Source organism: Camelus dromedarius, chromosome 12 (genome assembly GCF_036321535.1).
Source record: "Camelus dromedarius isolate mCamDro1 chromosome 12, mCamDro1.pat, whole genome shotgun sequence".
Lineage (NCBI taxonomy): Eukaryota > Metazoa > Chordata > Mammalia > Artiodactyla > Camelidae > Camelus > Camelus dromedarius.
The window spans coordinates 33502912-33516911 of NC_087447.1; the positions used below are offsets into that span (position 1 = coordinate 33502912).

Below are 14000 nucleotides of genomic sequence, written 5' to 3' on the forward strand. Positions count from 1 at the left end.
CCTATGGGACCGTTAACAGTCAGAGACAGTCCTGGGCAGGCCACCACCCCCAGGGCATTGCACAGACAGACAGCAGACTGAAATGCACCCCCAGTCTTCTCATGAAAGAGTCCAGGGGCTTTGGCCTGGGGAGCAGGCTTCTGGTTTGGCCCACTTCGAGGGGCCTACAAAAGGTGTTCTCAGGGAACGGAGGCTGGTGAACACAATCTTTCTGCTTCCCTCTGCTTTGCTACAGCTCACCAGCTTCCCCCAGAAAGGAGCTTACAACCTTGTCTTAGATTATCCAATCATCACTCCCTAACAGAGTGATCTTTCTCAACCTTAAACCCTTACACGGTTTCCCATTATATTTATCTGGGGACTGGGGTCCAAGGTTTTCAACATGACATCAAAGCTTCGAAATCATCTGGCTTCCAGACACCTCTGTAGGACCACCCATCACAGCCTCCCCAAGCTCCACAGCCCCTTCCCCATACACGCTCTGTGTGCCAGCCACTTACCTACACACACTGCTCCTTCCCTGAAATCATGACCACCTCTTTGTGGAATGCTTTTCTTCCCACCCCTCACTCCTTATGCAGCCTGTCAAACATCTACCCACTTGACTTCCTTATACAACGATCGCCCTTTCTGAAGCCTTTCTTGGCTCACCCCAAAGGTTAGGAGAATCGACAACTACTACCTTTGTTCCCTAAACCCAAGTTTCTAGCATTGTCATCTACAACCCTTCCTGTTACTCATCTGTCCATCTTCCCTACTAGCTTACTCACGTGATCCTTAGTATAAAAATTCTGTATTATTCACCATAACAGTCCCAGTGCCAAGCAGAGTTTTTGCATACAACGCACAATAAATGCTTACTGAAGGTTATTATTAAATATAACTAACTTGCAATGATGACCTAAATATGGACAGAATGTGGTTTCATATGAGCAAAGTCTATCAGAAGATGGAAAAATAGATGAGAAAGACACCGAGTGGTCCTTGGAGAGCCAACAAGAAAACCACTTTGCTCAACGTGTATTTCTCAATGCAGAGTAAATCCATTCACGTGTTCAACAGCCACCAGGCCTCCGTCAGTGGGACATTTTCTTGGAGTTACACCCTTCTGAATCCCAAGGCACTTTGTATCACCTATTAATCCAGGTCGATTCTGAGGAGAAAGCACATTCCTACCTGTGTTCCAGCTCTCGGATGGACAGTATCACTCCAGAAGTTGACGCCTTCTGCAGCACGGTGGCCACAAAGGTGAACTCACTTTTATTCCGGAAGAGCTGAATTAATTTCTCGCTCACATGAGGGGCTGCGTGGATCTCTCTTTCTGTATCTAGGAGTCAAGAAGGAAGAGCAGGAGAAACAGGAGGGGAGACAGAAGGTGGGGGGAAGGAAGGAAGAAATACAGAAGGGAAAAGAGGAAGAACACAAGAAGGAGGAGGAACACAAGAAGGAAGAGGAGAAAAGACGTACAGTTAAAAACGCCTTGTCTAGGGGATCCAGGGTGCGTTTTCCCTTCTCCCCTCTCGTCAACAGTTTCCATTTTCAAGTGCCACCCACCACTCCACACAGCCGCCTGCTTTCAATGCAAAGACTGGAAATGCCAACTCGGCCACTGTTCCCACTTGTCACTTTGACAAGTTCACAATGGGCCAGCCAGTGATCCTGTGGCAGGAATTTTGACGGGACACTGAGCAATTTGGCCTGCTGCAAAGAGATTAAGTTGCTGTAAGAAAAGGAAGAGGCAGGCAGATAAATGGGGTCCAAAATTCAGAGAATCCTGCACATAACAGGATCCAGTGCCACTCAGCAGGCTCCAATTTCACTTCTCCCGTGACCTCAGTTTCTCTCTCCCCACAAGGTATCTAGGGAAACCTGTCCTCACCTGGTCCCCAGGACAGATTTACTAGAGCTAATAACGCTGGACAACTCCGCTTTTACTTAAAGAATAAATACAAGGCAGGCCCGTGGTTGTGAAGTGTGCCTGGAATTTCTCCATAAACATGCAGTGGGTGACGGTCCTTATGAAAAATTTATTAAAGTTGAGGCCAGTGCAGCAGGCCTAGAGGTGTGTGAGTCCAGCTGGTCCCACTGCTGGACAGGAATCTTTCTGCAACATCCGCACCATGAGAGAGATCCCGATTCCATACTCAGCCTCACCCTTGTCATGATAAACTGGGTGTCAATCTCATTCTTCTACACTAAACTTCCTGGCATCAGAAAGTGGGCACCAAGGAAGCAGAGCTAGAGAAAACGATTCAGGGGATGCCAATCGAACACCAAGGATGTGCATCCTCTGACTGTAGGGTGATAACTGCTTGGGTTTTCTCCCAGGACTGCACAATTCAACACAGAACTGCAAAGGCTGCGTTTCCCGAGCAACATCACAGACTCGTATGTGACCCTGAAGAACCTCATCCTCAAGAGTGGCTTTTAACAGAAAGAAATCCTTGAATTCTTGACCTCAGGCTTCAGTCTTCTCATCTACAAAACGAGGGGGTGGACTGGGCGATTTCTCAGGGCCTCCCCAGCCTCCGCTCCTGTAATTCTACACATTGCTGTTTCAAGTTTGCAGCGGAGATCATCACAGTCTTGCAGCCACAAACATCTAGGCTACAAACGGAGGGGAGCAAGGTTGGGCCTCTACCATGGAGACACCCAACCAAGAACACTCCACCCACATGAAACCTACCTGAACGACTTTTGCTTTTCTGCCCAAAGGCCTTCACTACTTTACTACTAAGCAGCATGCTGTCAGCTTTTGTCAAGGGCTGGGATAAGAGACAGTACTTAGGGAACGTTTGAAAAAATACCTGGTTCTAGAGATTAACATCTGTGCTTGCTTTTTTTCCTTTTTTGCTCATCCATTAGGAATCAACTGATGCGTAATGGCTGCCTAGGGAGCTCACAGAGGATCCTGAAGCTTGGGCCCAGTGAAGAGGGCCATGATTGACCAGCAATGTCTGCTGGTGGAAAGGGGTATGACTGTCCTATCAGACATGCGTGGCCTCATCTTTCACTCAATTCTCCCTGGATGCTATCACCAAGCCCCATGGCCAATGATCCCCAAATTTATATCTGCAGCCCCAACCTCTCCCTCAAGCAGCAAACTCACATGCAATATCCTTCTTAATATCTCCATGTGGAATGTCTGAGATCATTTCAAGTTGTATCCACCCACAGAGCTCTTGTTCTCTCCCCCAACCCTCTTATCAACTCCTGGGAACTCCTGTCTTAGTAAATGGAACTACCCACTTCCTCAGGCCAAAACACTAGGAATTGTCCTTGATTTATTCTTTTCCTCCACCCTCTGTATTCAATCAAAGAGCACGTCATGAGGGCATCCATGTCTGGTATCTGTTCATTTCTTCCCAACTCCACTCTTAGAACTCCTGTCCAAGCTGCCATCATCGCTCCAACAGCTCCCCAACCGGTCTCCCTGCTGCCATACTGCCTTCCCTTTTCCATTCTCCATCACAGCAGCCAAAGTGCTCTTCTTAAAGCAGAAGTCAGAATCACTTCTGTCTCCTGCTTAAAAGCTTCCACTGGCTTCCCATTGCTTCCAGGATAAAATCAGGCTCTTTAGCATGACCTGCGTGGTCACACATCAGCTGACTCTTGCCTTCCTCTCCTGCAGCTCTCACTGCAAATGCAACCTCCTGCTCACTCCCTCCAACGCAGGCCACCTGGGTTAGTTTCTCCATACCACTCATCACAGTCTATACATTGTGATCAATTACTTCCTTACATCACATATCACAATGCTGGTTTGTGTTTCTTACCGTATTTTCTTTCTTTCCCCACCATACTATAAACTCCACGAGAGTAGGCATACTTACTTATTCATTGTTGTATCCCCAGTTCTTACTGGCTGGCAGGAAGCAGACATCCAAAAAAGATTTATTGGATCAATTAACTAACGTATTTTCCACTTATGTCATTTATATTGTTACTTCAAGTAGCCACAAATATTATAGTCAGAAAGTAGTATGTTACCTTTTGAAAAAGTAGGAGGTACATAGGTATTTCTTAAGTGCCAGTGCTGATCAACTGAAAATGATTTTCAGTGCCAGTTCAGCCTACTTCTCCTTGTAAGCCACCCCAGCTAACAGTCATTAATCCAATCCAGCCAGAATTCTGTTCACTCAACCCTCCTAGAAAGCTGAACATTTCTTTTGCTGGCTTTTCTTATTGCTCATTATAAGTGATTGGCACATTGAAGTAAAGAGACCCCATTAGCACTCAGAGTGAAATGTAAAAAAAATCTATTTTGATAAATTGAGACTTTATATACATTCTCTTTCAAAAAAGCTCTTTCGAAATAACTGTTTACCATAATTCAGCCACTAAAAGAACCTAAGTAATCCTACGACTTCTTACAATATAGAGGCAGTAACTGGGACCAGCGTTCAAGGAACTGAAGACTACTCATTTCTGCTGATAACTAAGCTGTGTGACCTGGGATAAGATTGACCTCTCTGAGCCTCACACACCGCATCAGGAAATTGAGAGGATGGAACTCTATGATCTCCAAGTTCTTTTCTAGTTTCATCATTTCATTTCTGTGAATCACTTTACTCTGCTCCTAGCCACACAGCAAGAGGGTAAAGAGGGTATTTTCCATCTATATCAGGTTCTGTAATTTTTCTGATTTTCCCAATCAACATAAACATCAAGTTGTCTATTACTGAAAATAGTGAATGTCACATACTTTACAGTAGCGTTTTTTTTCCCCTGAAGTTAATAGAGCAACCAATGAAAACCAGTTAATGAGAACCTACAGTGAACACTGCACTTCTATATGTAACACTTATAACATGTGTTTGCTGTATTGAGAATACTCAATTCTGCTAGAAAAGAACGAGAAAGACAAGTGGGATGGAGAAAACTCATAGGAAGTGTTAAATATAGATCGCAAGTTAGAAACCTGTGAAAGGTATTAAATGTAGATCCAATAAATGAAACATAAGTATGTTGAACATAGATTAAAAAACTGAATAGAGTGTCACTTAGAATGAGATGGGAGGACCAAGTCATAGTGTACAAATGTCACCTTCAGAATAGAGCTATATGGGAAATATACACAAAATCTTATGGTAGCTCACAGAGAAAAAAATGTGACAATTAGTGTGTATATGTCCATGTATGACTGAAAAATTATACTGAACACTGGAATTTGACAGATTGTAAAATGATTATAAATCAATTAAAAAATGTTAAAAAAAAATAGAGCTATGTCATCCTTATCCTACAGCCATCTTTGACACCCATTCCATTCCCATTCTGGCCCCAGATGTACTCTGTCTGAGAAATGCTAATAAAACCCATTGCTGCTCATGGAATTAACTGGTGGACTACAGCTGTGGCCAGAAGCACTTGCCTGAGTCTCTCCAACAGAGAACGTGCATTGGCACTAGGTAACCTCCCCATCCGCTGAACCACCCCCCTTTTTTTTTAAAACTCCCTTTTTTTTTTTTTAATAACCTCAGCTCCCGTCCACGTAGCCACAGCATCAGAGAGGAAGCTGATGGGGCAGAGAGAGAAAGACTGAAAACTAGCAACAAGGCATAACTCAGTAACCCAATGGGGTCACCCATCCTTCTCCCCTCCCCCGACCTGTCCCCTGGCCCACTCCCCTTCCCCTGCTTCCTTCTGGGTATTTTTCATTGATTTGATAAGCCACACATTTCAAGCTTCTGAAAAATCTGGTCTACCTGTGAGGCTTTGTTTAGTGACCTCTGAGAGTACACTTAGAGACTACCGCTGCATCAAGGTAATTTTCCACACAACCACCCCTTACAGCGAACATTTTACACTAAAAGAGGGAAAAAAAAAAAAAAGAAGAAGAACGCTGTTCCAAATACTCAAAGAAGTTTTACATGATCTAGTTAAAAGTGCTAACTCAGCAGCAAGGGTTAAGTGCTTTTTCCTTCCTGGGATGAAATGGCTCTACCTGGCCAATTTTAAAGAAAGACTAAAAATGCTAATGTGATGATTAAGCATCAGATTAAAAAAAAAGTGTTGGGTGAAGGGAGGAGGTTGAGGAGTCGAGGAGAGAAATTAAAATGACGGTGTTCACATGCTCTTCTCTGCCTAATATAGAAGCAACTTCATTTCCCTTCTCCCTGACTTAATAGGATGAGGAGGGTGGTGATTTTCGTTGCCAACAGGTACCTGTGTTAACTCTGTGCCAGGCACCAGAGAAAAAGTAAAAATACAGTTTCTGCCATCAAAGACAGTTATGTAAGCAAGACAGTTACCTGGTGACAACAGGTAGAGTAGGACAAGGCACACAGGAAGGAAGGGACTCGGGGAGGCTGGGAATGACATCGCACAGGATGTGACTTTGAGCCTGAGTCAGTAAAGATGAGTAAGCATTTACCAGGCGGGAGAAAGGAGAGAAGAGGGCACTCCCTGCAGGAACACTATGCGGCTGTGAACACCCATGTGTTTTCCACTGTCCTGGCACTTGTCTTTCTCCGCAAGCCTCTCTCACTAGAAGTCCAGCAGGAAACCATCTCTTCAACCTCATACTGGAGAGAACTCTCCACTGATCAGTGGGTCAGGGAAGCAACGGCAGCAGCAGCCAGAAATAGGACAAAACCAACACCCCAGGGCAGCCCGCCTCAGCATTGACTGACGGCGAGTTCAGGCCACGTCTTCGTAATCACAGCGTGTTTACACCAAGAACCTCAACACAGGAGAATCTTGACAGAGACAAGGCGCGCATCCTTCCAGCCTGCGTCCCACCTAAGCTTCTGGTTAAAGATTGGCCCCAAGGGATAAAGCAACATTTGCTAATATGAGATGACAATCGGCTTTTCATTTCTAAGAACAGAGGAAATTTGCCATTTCAGAGCTGCCAACGGTCCGCAGGGCGATTCCCACTGTGGGGAGGGAGGCTCACCTCCCGCTGTCAGGTCCTGCGGCCCTTCTCTGAGCACTTCAGATGTTATTGATCCAAGCACCTTCAAAGCAGCAGGAATCACAAGCACAAAGTAGTAGCGACACCAGGAGACTCCCACTTGATGTGTAAGGGATTTCTAGCTCCACCAAGTTCACAATGACAACTCAAGAAGCCTCCATTAGCTCCAGAAGCCAGAGTGATAAAAAGTATACAGGTGTACAGCTCATTATGGGGCCAAATGCAAGGTTAACTGCTCTGCATGTATCATCTTACAATCATCTTGGAAGTAACTACTATCACTTTTTCCTACTTTACAGATGAGAAAACTAAGGCTTACAGAATTTAAGTGACTTTCTAGTAGACACCAGACTAGGAATCCATGGCTCTAAGCTTCCAACCTGGCAGGCTGGATCCACATGCTACACTCACTGCGCTGCATCTGTTGTCAGCCCATACGTATGACCTCAGTGCTCGGTGCATGCGGAAAAGGGACAAGTCACCATCATATACCCAGTGCCTGACACCGTATTCACTCAGGAAACATATACAATCTATTTGTATAACCCCTATGAGCTAAATAACATCCTCCCATTTTACAGGTAAAGAAACTGAGGCACAGAGAAGTTTTATGGCTTGTCTAGGGTCCCACGGCACATGACTGGAGACCAAGTTGAGTCTTGCCCCAGCAGAGTTGATCATGACATCCATGGTATTTACCTGGCAACCCTGCTTCCGTTTTCATCTTCCTGTTTTTCCTCTCTCCCACCCCCTTATCCTGCACTCCAGCCACACAAGCCTCCCATCCCTTCTTCCCAGTGCAGTGTTCCTCCCTCCCCACCTTGGTACATTCCCACCTGCAGCGACCTCTCATTTTTCCCTCTTCTGTGGGGACCAGCCCAGGCCAACTCAGATTCCCTCCATTGTTTTCATTATACTTCTTGTAAATATCAAGGCTTTATGTGTCTAGTCATTACACGTCATCATTTCATTAATAGCGATCATGCCCCAAAAGACTAAATTCCATGACGAACAGTTTATCAACGGATACTCACACTCAGCATTAGTGCCTGGCACGAGGTAGAACCTCAACAAGTGTTTTCTGCATTAGTAATTAATATATCTTGACTCCAGTCTTGAACACAATACAACAAAGGAGGTTTACCAGAGACTCTCAACTATAACCCCAACCTGCTGAGAATAAAGTACATTAAAATAATGAGCTGCCTAAGAAAAAAAATCAGCTGAGCACCCCTAATTCCTCCATTCGGGGACAAAACCCAAAGAACCCTGTGACACATGGTATCAATCAATTTTTTGTAATTACTATGTGACTCCATCAGAAGCAATTCAGGTGCCTCCATAATTTTCCTAATTAGATCGGCATAGTGGGGGAGCTGAGCTCTTATAAACATTTTAAAATATCAGTTAAGGAAAATCAATGTATCCCCTTTTCACTAAGAAGTTAGCAAAATGATCACTCCTCTTTAGGATGCCCCCCTACATTGGCACCATAACCTACCCTTCCTCAAGTCTCCCCCCTCATCCTCATCCTTCCACCCCCATCTCAGTTGGATGCCTCAAAACAGAGATAGAAGTAAAGCATGGACGCCAGCTCTATCTGAATCACAGGACAGGAGAACAACAGGGAAAGGTCTGATGAAAAGACTTTAATTGAAGATTGCACTGTATAAGCTACAAACCTGCACTTATAAGTTCCAGGGATGTAATGAACAGCCTGGTGATTGTAGTTTAATACTGTATTGCATATTTGCAAGTTGAGAAGAGAGCAGATCTTAAAAGTCCTCATCACAAGAAAAAAAATTATTTAACTATGAAAGTTGATGGATGTTAACGTAATGACCTAATCATTTTGCAGTATACATATATCAAATCATTGTTTTATATATACACACAATGTTATATGCTAGTTATATCTCATTAAAACTGAGGAAGACTGCATCATATAGCAAAGCTATCCAGGGAATGGTTATAAATTAAACTGTATACACCCAATGGAAAATTACATAGGACAACACAGTAATATCAAAGGTATTAGAATAACATAGGAAATTCCTAGGCAATAATGTCAGACATAACTTTATGTACAACATTATATCAGGTATATAAAAATTTTATTTACTGATGGAGAGCAGAAAGATAGAAACAGCCTTCAAAGTGTTCGCACTGGGAGCTAACCTGGGTGATGTTTTTCTTCTTTTCACATACCTGAATTTTCCAGATCTTCTCTGATAATTATTTTAAGGAAAAATCAATTTTATGCTAAAATATAAGAGCACATTCTAGAAATGAGGGAGAAGCAAAAAGGGCACCCTACAAGAGAAGAAAATAAGCCCCAGTCACCTTGTTTTCAATCATGCAACTGTGTCTCTTTGAATCAGTGAAAGCGCCCGTCTCCCTCCAGCCAGCCTCAACCAAGATGTGGCTTCCCACAGACTACCACTCCACTGCTTAGGGCAGGGGACCAGTCAGCTCCCAGAATCACCTGCTAGACCATTTCAACAGGGACCCCCAGCCCATGACAGCTCAGGCTGATGGGACTGAGGTGTATTCTGGCAATAACTGACAGTCAAGCCATCTCAGGTGTCACTTTAATCCACACCGACAGTCAAGAGTCCAAGGACACAGAGGTATGCCCACCACGTGGGATATGAAGACACACAGAAGGCTGTCAAGTACAGGCATGTTCCCAGCATGGGATACTCTGGGTTGTTATAAAAGACACGAGGACAGTCCTTGTCCCTGCCCTCTGCAAACTACTCCCCCAGCCATCTCATCATTCACTCATTAACTCTTCACCTTCAAGACCTTTACTAAGCCCTCTTCTGAACCAGGCACTATGAACGTAAAACTGAGAGACATCTTTTAGGGGCTAAGAATCTAGTAATAAAGACACAAACAGAAATGAACGGAGACTATTCCATTGTTCAGTCCACAGGCATAAAAGAAAAGTGGGCACGCCCAGGAGGCAACACTGGGCTAGAATAACCTGGAGCAGGACCAGAGAGCTGCCCCTCAGAGACCTGATCCCCCTTATAAGGGGCAGGGTAGGGCAGCGGTTCAGCACTCAGGCTGAAGGCTCAGAAATCTGCATGCTTTAACACTGCCAAAGTATTCACACACACCATCACACTTCATATTCATAATAACCCATTGGGGGAGGTATTAACCACCTCACTTTATGGATAAGAAATCTCTGGCTTGTGGAGTTAAGTGCCTTGCCCAAGATCCCACTGCCAGCAAGTAGCAGAGACATGACTTCTAACGACAATTTTTCAGCTTCTTCTGTATACTTCTGCAAGACTTCCCAAATCCTCAGACAAGAATCACTAAACTTCTCCACTCCAATGCCAGGTCTCCCCTATCTAAGGGACACTCCTTCTCCAAAACCCTAAGCTCCCCCATATATGGAGGGTGCATTCTCTACTCTGCTTAAAAAGTTTGGAGCAGCAGCCTGACCCAATCATAATGCGCTCTCTTTTGCGCACAGTCCTGATGCTTAGACTTAAGAGGAGTATTTTCAGTGCTGCTCTGGCCTTGACCTTGCCACATCTACTCAAACTCAACAGTAAACAGTAGGGCATCATGTTCAACCGCCAAGCTCTCTAATTTATGATTATTCATGATAAATCATTTTTACACGTTGCTTCCAACGCTGTTCAGGAATAAAATCTGCCCGCATTGAAATGCAGTGATTTTAATATGCAAACCTCCTACAGAGATGATGTCTCATTTTAATTATTGTTTCGGTTTAATGGGTTTTCATTAAATTAGAGGATGGAGCAATTATGAGGGTGAACAGCTCATGTTTCAAAGGTAAGCTCCCGTGGCTTTGTGGGCAGAGACAGTTGCAGCATAGAGAAGCAGAAAGCAACTCTCTTCCAGTTAAGCCTGTGTTTCTGCCTGCTAGAAAACGCTGCTGGCTATTTCTTTTCCCAGCTGCAAGGGACACTGCGCATCTCCTCACAGTGATAGGCAAACAGCTCCAAGCATGTGTTTGACTTAAGGTATCTTAATCACCTAACTTTTCTATCAGAAATCCGAGCTTCCCTGCTCATCAGGCTAGAAAGCGCCCTTTACAAGCTCACAGCCTGCAAAGCTAAGTGTCAGACCACAGGAAAGTATTCCCAATGAAATTGTCTTTCCTCTCACATGCAAGTAATTTAATTGGTTTTGCGGATTAATGTCTGGGAAATCAGTCCAACTGGGAAATCGGTCCAACTTCAGCACAAGCCGCGCTGACCAAAATCCTATGAATTAGCAAACTGTCAGAGACCCAGTGAGAAACGACTTTGGTGGCCTCACAGATGTTTCAGCCCAGAAACTATACAAATTCAGCACTCAGGGATCCACAAGGCAGCAGTGCCTCAGACAGAGGTGAAGGAATGAATGAGAAGTAGGGAATGAGGGGAGGGTGAGAGGTAAAATCTGCTTTCTTGGGGTTCCGGTGGTCAGAAGTGAGGGGTAGGACTCCACACTAGGGGGTAGTGGGGGCTCTCCATTGCAGGAGTCTGCCCCTGGGGAGGGAGAGAGCTAGGCAAGCTTCAAGTGTGCAATTTCTTTCTCTCCAAGTAAGCCAAAGGAAAAAGACAGGGAAGCTACAGGGGGTCCTTCCAGAAGTAATTGGCCAATTAGGTTAGGGCAGGCCTGGTCACTACGTATGCCAAGAAAGTAATACGGGAGGGCCTCTCTATGCTATGGGAAAGAGCAAAAAATATGTATCTATTCCACAACAGAGAGAAATCATAAAGCAGCATCAGCCTCAGGTAAGCCAGCAGGAACTAAGTGATGGATAAGGTACCCTCCCTGCTCAGCACCGCCCTCCTCCAAGCCTGATACTGACCACCGGCCGTGGCCCATGCTTGCCAGCGTGGCTGCTGGAGAAGGTTCTGTGCTGTTATTTCAAGTGTCTTGAGTATTTTCCAAGGATAAAAATTTAGAATTCCTCAGTGGAATGGTTTCTTTTCAGAGTCTTTATGTCTGCTGCCCCGAACAGCACATCATTGGCTCTTAGATCACGTGCGTTAATCTAATTACAAGCCTTGTTAGCTAATTAGTTCCAAAGTCAATGCTGGGGAGGTCTCCCACACTATTTTTGTATCTTCATTGGCCACAGGGTGTCTGCTTTCTGAGGAAAATGTGCAGTTACTGGACTCTCAATCCTGTGAGGCAGGGCAGTATGGCTTTCTGGACACCTGAAACTCCAGGCTTTGAGCAGAAGCTCCAAGAAATGTGGGCACATGTGCAGAAAGGGGCTCTGGGTGTGGTTTCTGGCAGACCTGCTATACTCCTTTGAAAACTGACCTCCTCTTGAGAGGCTTTTATTCCAATCTTATCAAACATTAATGTCACCCTTAAAACGAATCGTTGGAAATGCAGCTTGCCCAAACTCAAAACCAACTGCTATCTGGCTCCTGGATCCTTCTCCACCAATTTCCCATGACAACCCTCCCAAATGAGATCTACAACCAAGGGCTCAAATTACAATCCCCATTTACTGAGGCTTTTTTAAAGAAAGGAAAATGTTGATTTGGGGGGAAACTGGTCTTTGATCATTGTTGCAAATAATTCGGCTCTGTTGTGTCCTAGGGTAAGAACACAGGGTCAGTTTTCAGTAAATTACTCCTTCAGTGTATGAAATAGCATCTTTGCGATAGTTCATCTCAAAGGGGGCCTGGTAGGTTTCCAGACAATCTTTTCCACCTGGGTATGATCTGACTTAGCCAACAGATAACCATTTCGGCTCCCTGAACTACCCCCACCACGAGATCCTTGGGCAAGCGCCTTGGGGCCGCAGGTGAGCCCTGGAAGTGCAGAGCATGTGCCATGCCTGGGGCCGTGCTGGGCTTGGTGAAAAGTTCCCAGGGCAGGCATGCAATCTCAACTCCTCCCACCTGGAGCCCCAGTCGCCTTCTCCATGCCTATGCAAAGCCCGCCCATCTCTGGAGGCCCAACCCAACTCCTCCAACTCCATGAAGCCCTGGAGCCCCAGTTCAGGGTGGTTTTCCCCCTACACTTCCACTCACCCATTCAAACGCCTGTTTGTGGAGTGTGTTGTCTGTGGCTGGCTCTGTGTCACCATGCATAAGACAAACTCGGTCTGGGGAGAGACATCCAGCCAGCATATGCAGCTCCACTGACCAGTACCACCCATTGTGACACATCTTAACATTCTGCATCTTACCAAGTTCAATGGCCAGGCCTCTATCCTCAGCCTACTGACCTCTCAGCCACCTCCCAACAGTCGTCCTCTCCCTCCTTTTCAAAGCATTCTGTCTTTCTGGCACTGCATCCTGCTGGTTCTCCCCCTACCTCCCCGGCCATCTTAAGACTCCTTCAAGTCCTCCTCTGCCTGCTCTCTAACTAGCAGGGGAACTCAAAACACATCCACCCGCAAGCCCTGAGCTTCACCTCCATCCCCACGGAGACCCTCCTTCCTCGACTATAACACTGCAGCAGCCGCCAAATGCCAGCTTGTTTCCACTTGTGCCTTCCCCTACTCTCCCCTCCTCCCCTCTTTTCCTGACTTTCTCTCATGAAGCAACTGGGAATCAAGAAAATCCTTTTCAAACTTAAATCACATCCTATCAATCATCTCAACCCCTTACTTTAAATCCTCAAAAAGCTGCCTGTATTAATTTTCTATGGCTGCTTCAACAAATTACTGCAAGCTTTGTAGCTTTAAACAACACAAGCTTACTATCTTACGGTTCTGGAAGTCAAAAGTCTGAAATGAGTTTCACCAAACCAAAACTAAGGTGTTGGCAGGGCTGCTCCCCCTCCAAAAGCTCTAGGGGAGAATCCATGTACCTTGCTTCTTCCAGCATTCCTTGGTTCACATCCCCATGTTAACCTTCAAAGTCAGCTTTGTAGCGTCTTACCACCTCTCCCCGCTTCCATCTTCACATCTTCTCTCTCTGACGGACCTTCCTGTTTCCGTCTTATGCAGACGCTTGTGATTATATTGAGCCCACCTGGGTAAGCCGGGCTCATCTCCCCACCTGAAGATCCTTTACTTAATTACATCTGCAAAGACCTTTTTGTCAAGTAAAGTAACATATTCACAGGTTTCTGCGGATTA

The 14000-nt window shown here is 45.2% G+C and overlaps 1 protein-coding gene across 2 annotated transcripts in view; it reads right to left on the bottom strand.

Annotated features, from left to right (window-relative positions):
* The window catches only part of NELL1 (neural EGFL like 1), a 746857-nt gene that overhangs the window by 672812 nt on the left and 60045 nt on the right, over window positions 1-14000 (bottom strand). For both annotated transcript variants that reach the window (XM_031459872.2, XM_031459873.2), the window contains exon 3: window positions 1177-1327. In XM_031459872.2, the coding sequence (XP_031315732.2) occupies window positions 1177-1327 (151 nt within the window). The remainder of the gene's footprint in view (window positions 1-1176; window positions 1328-14000) is intronic.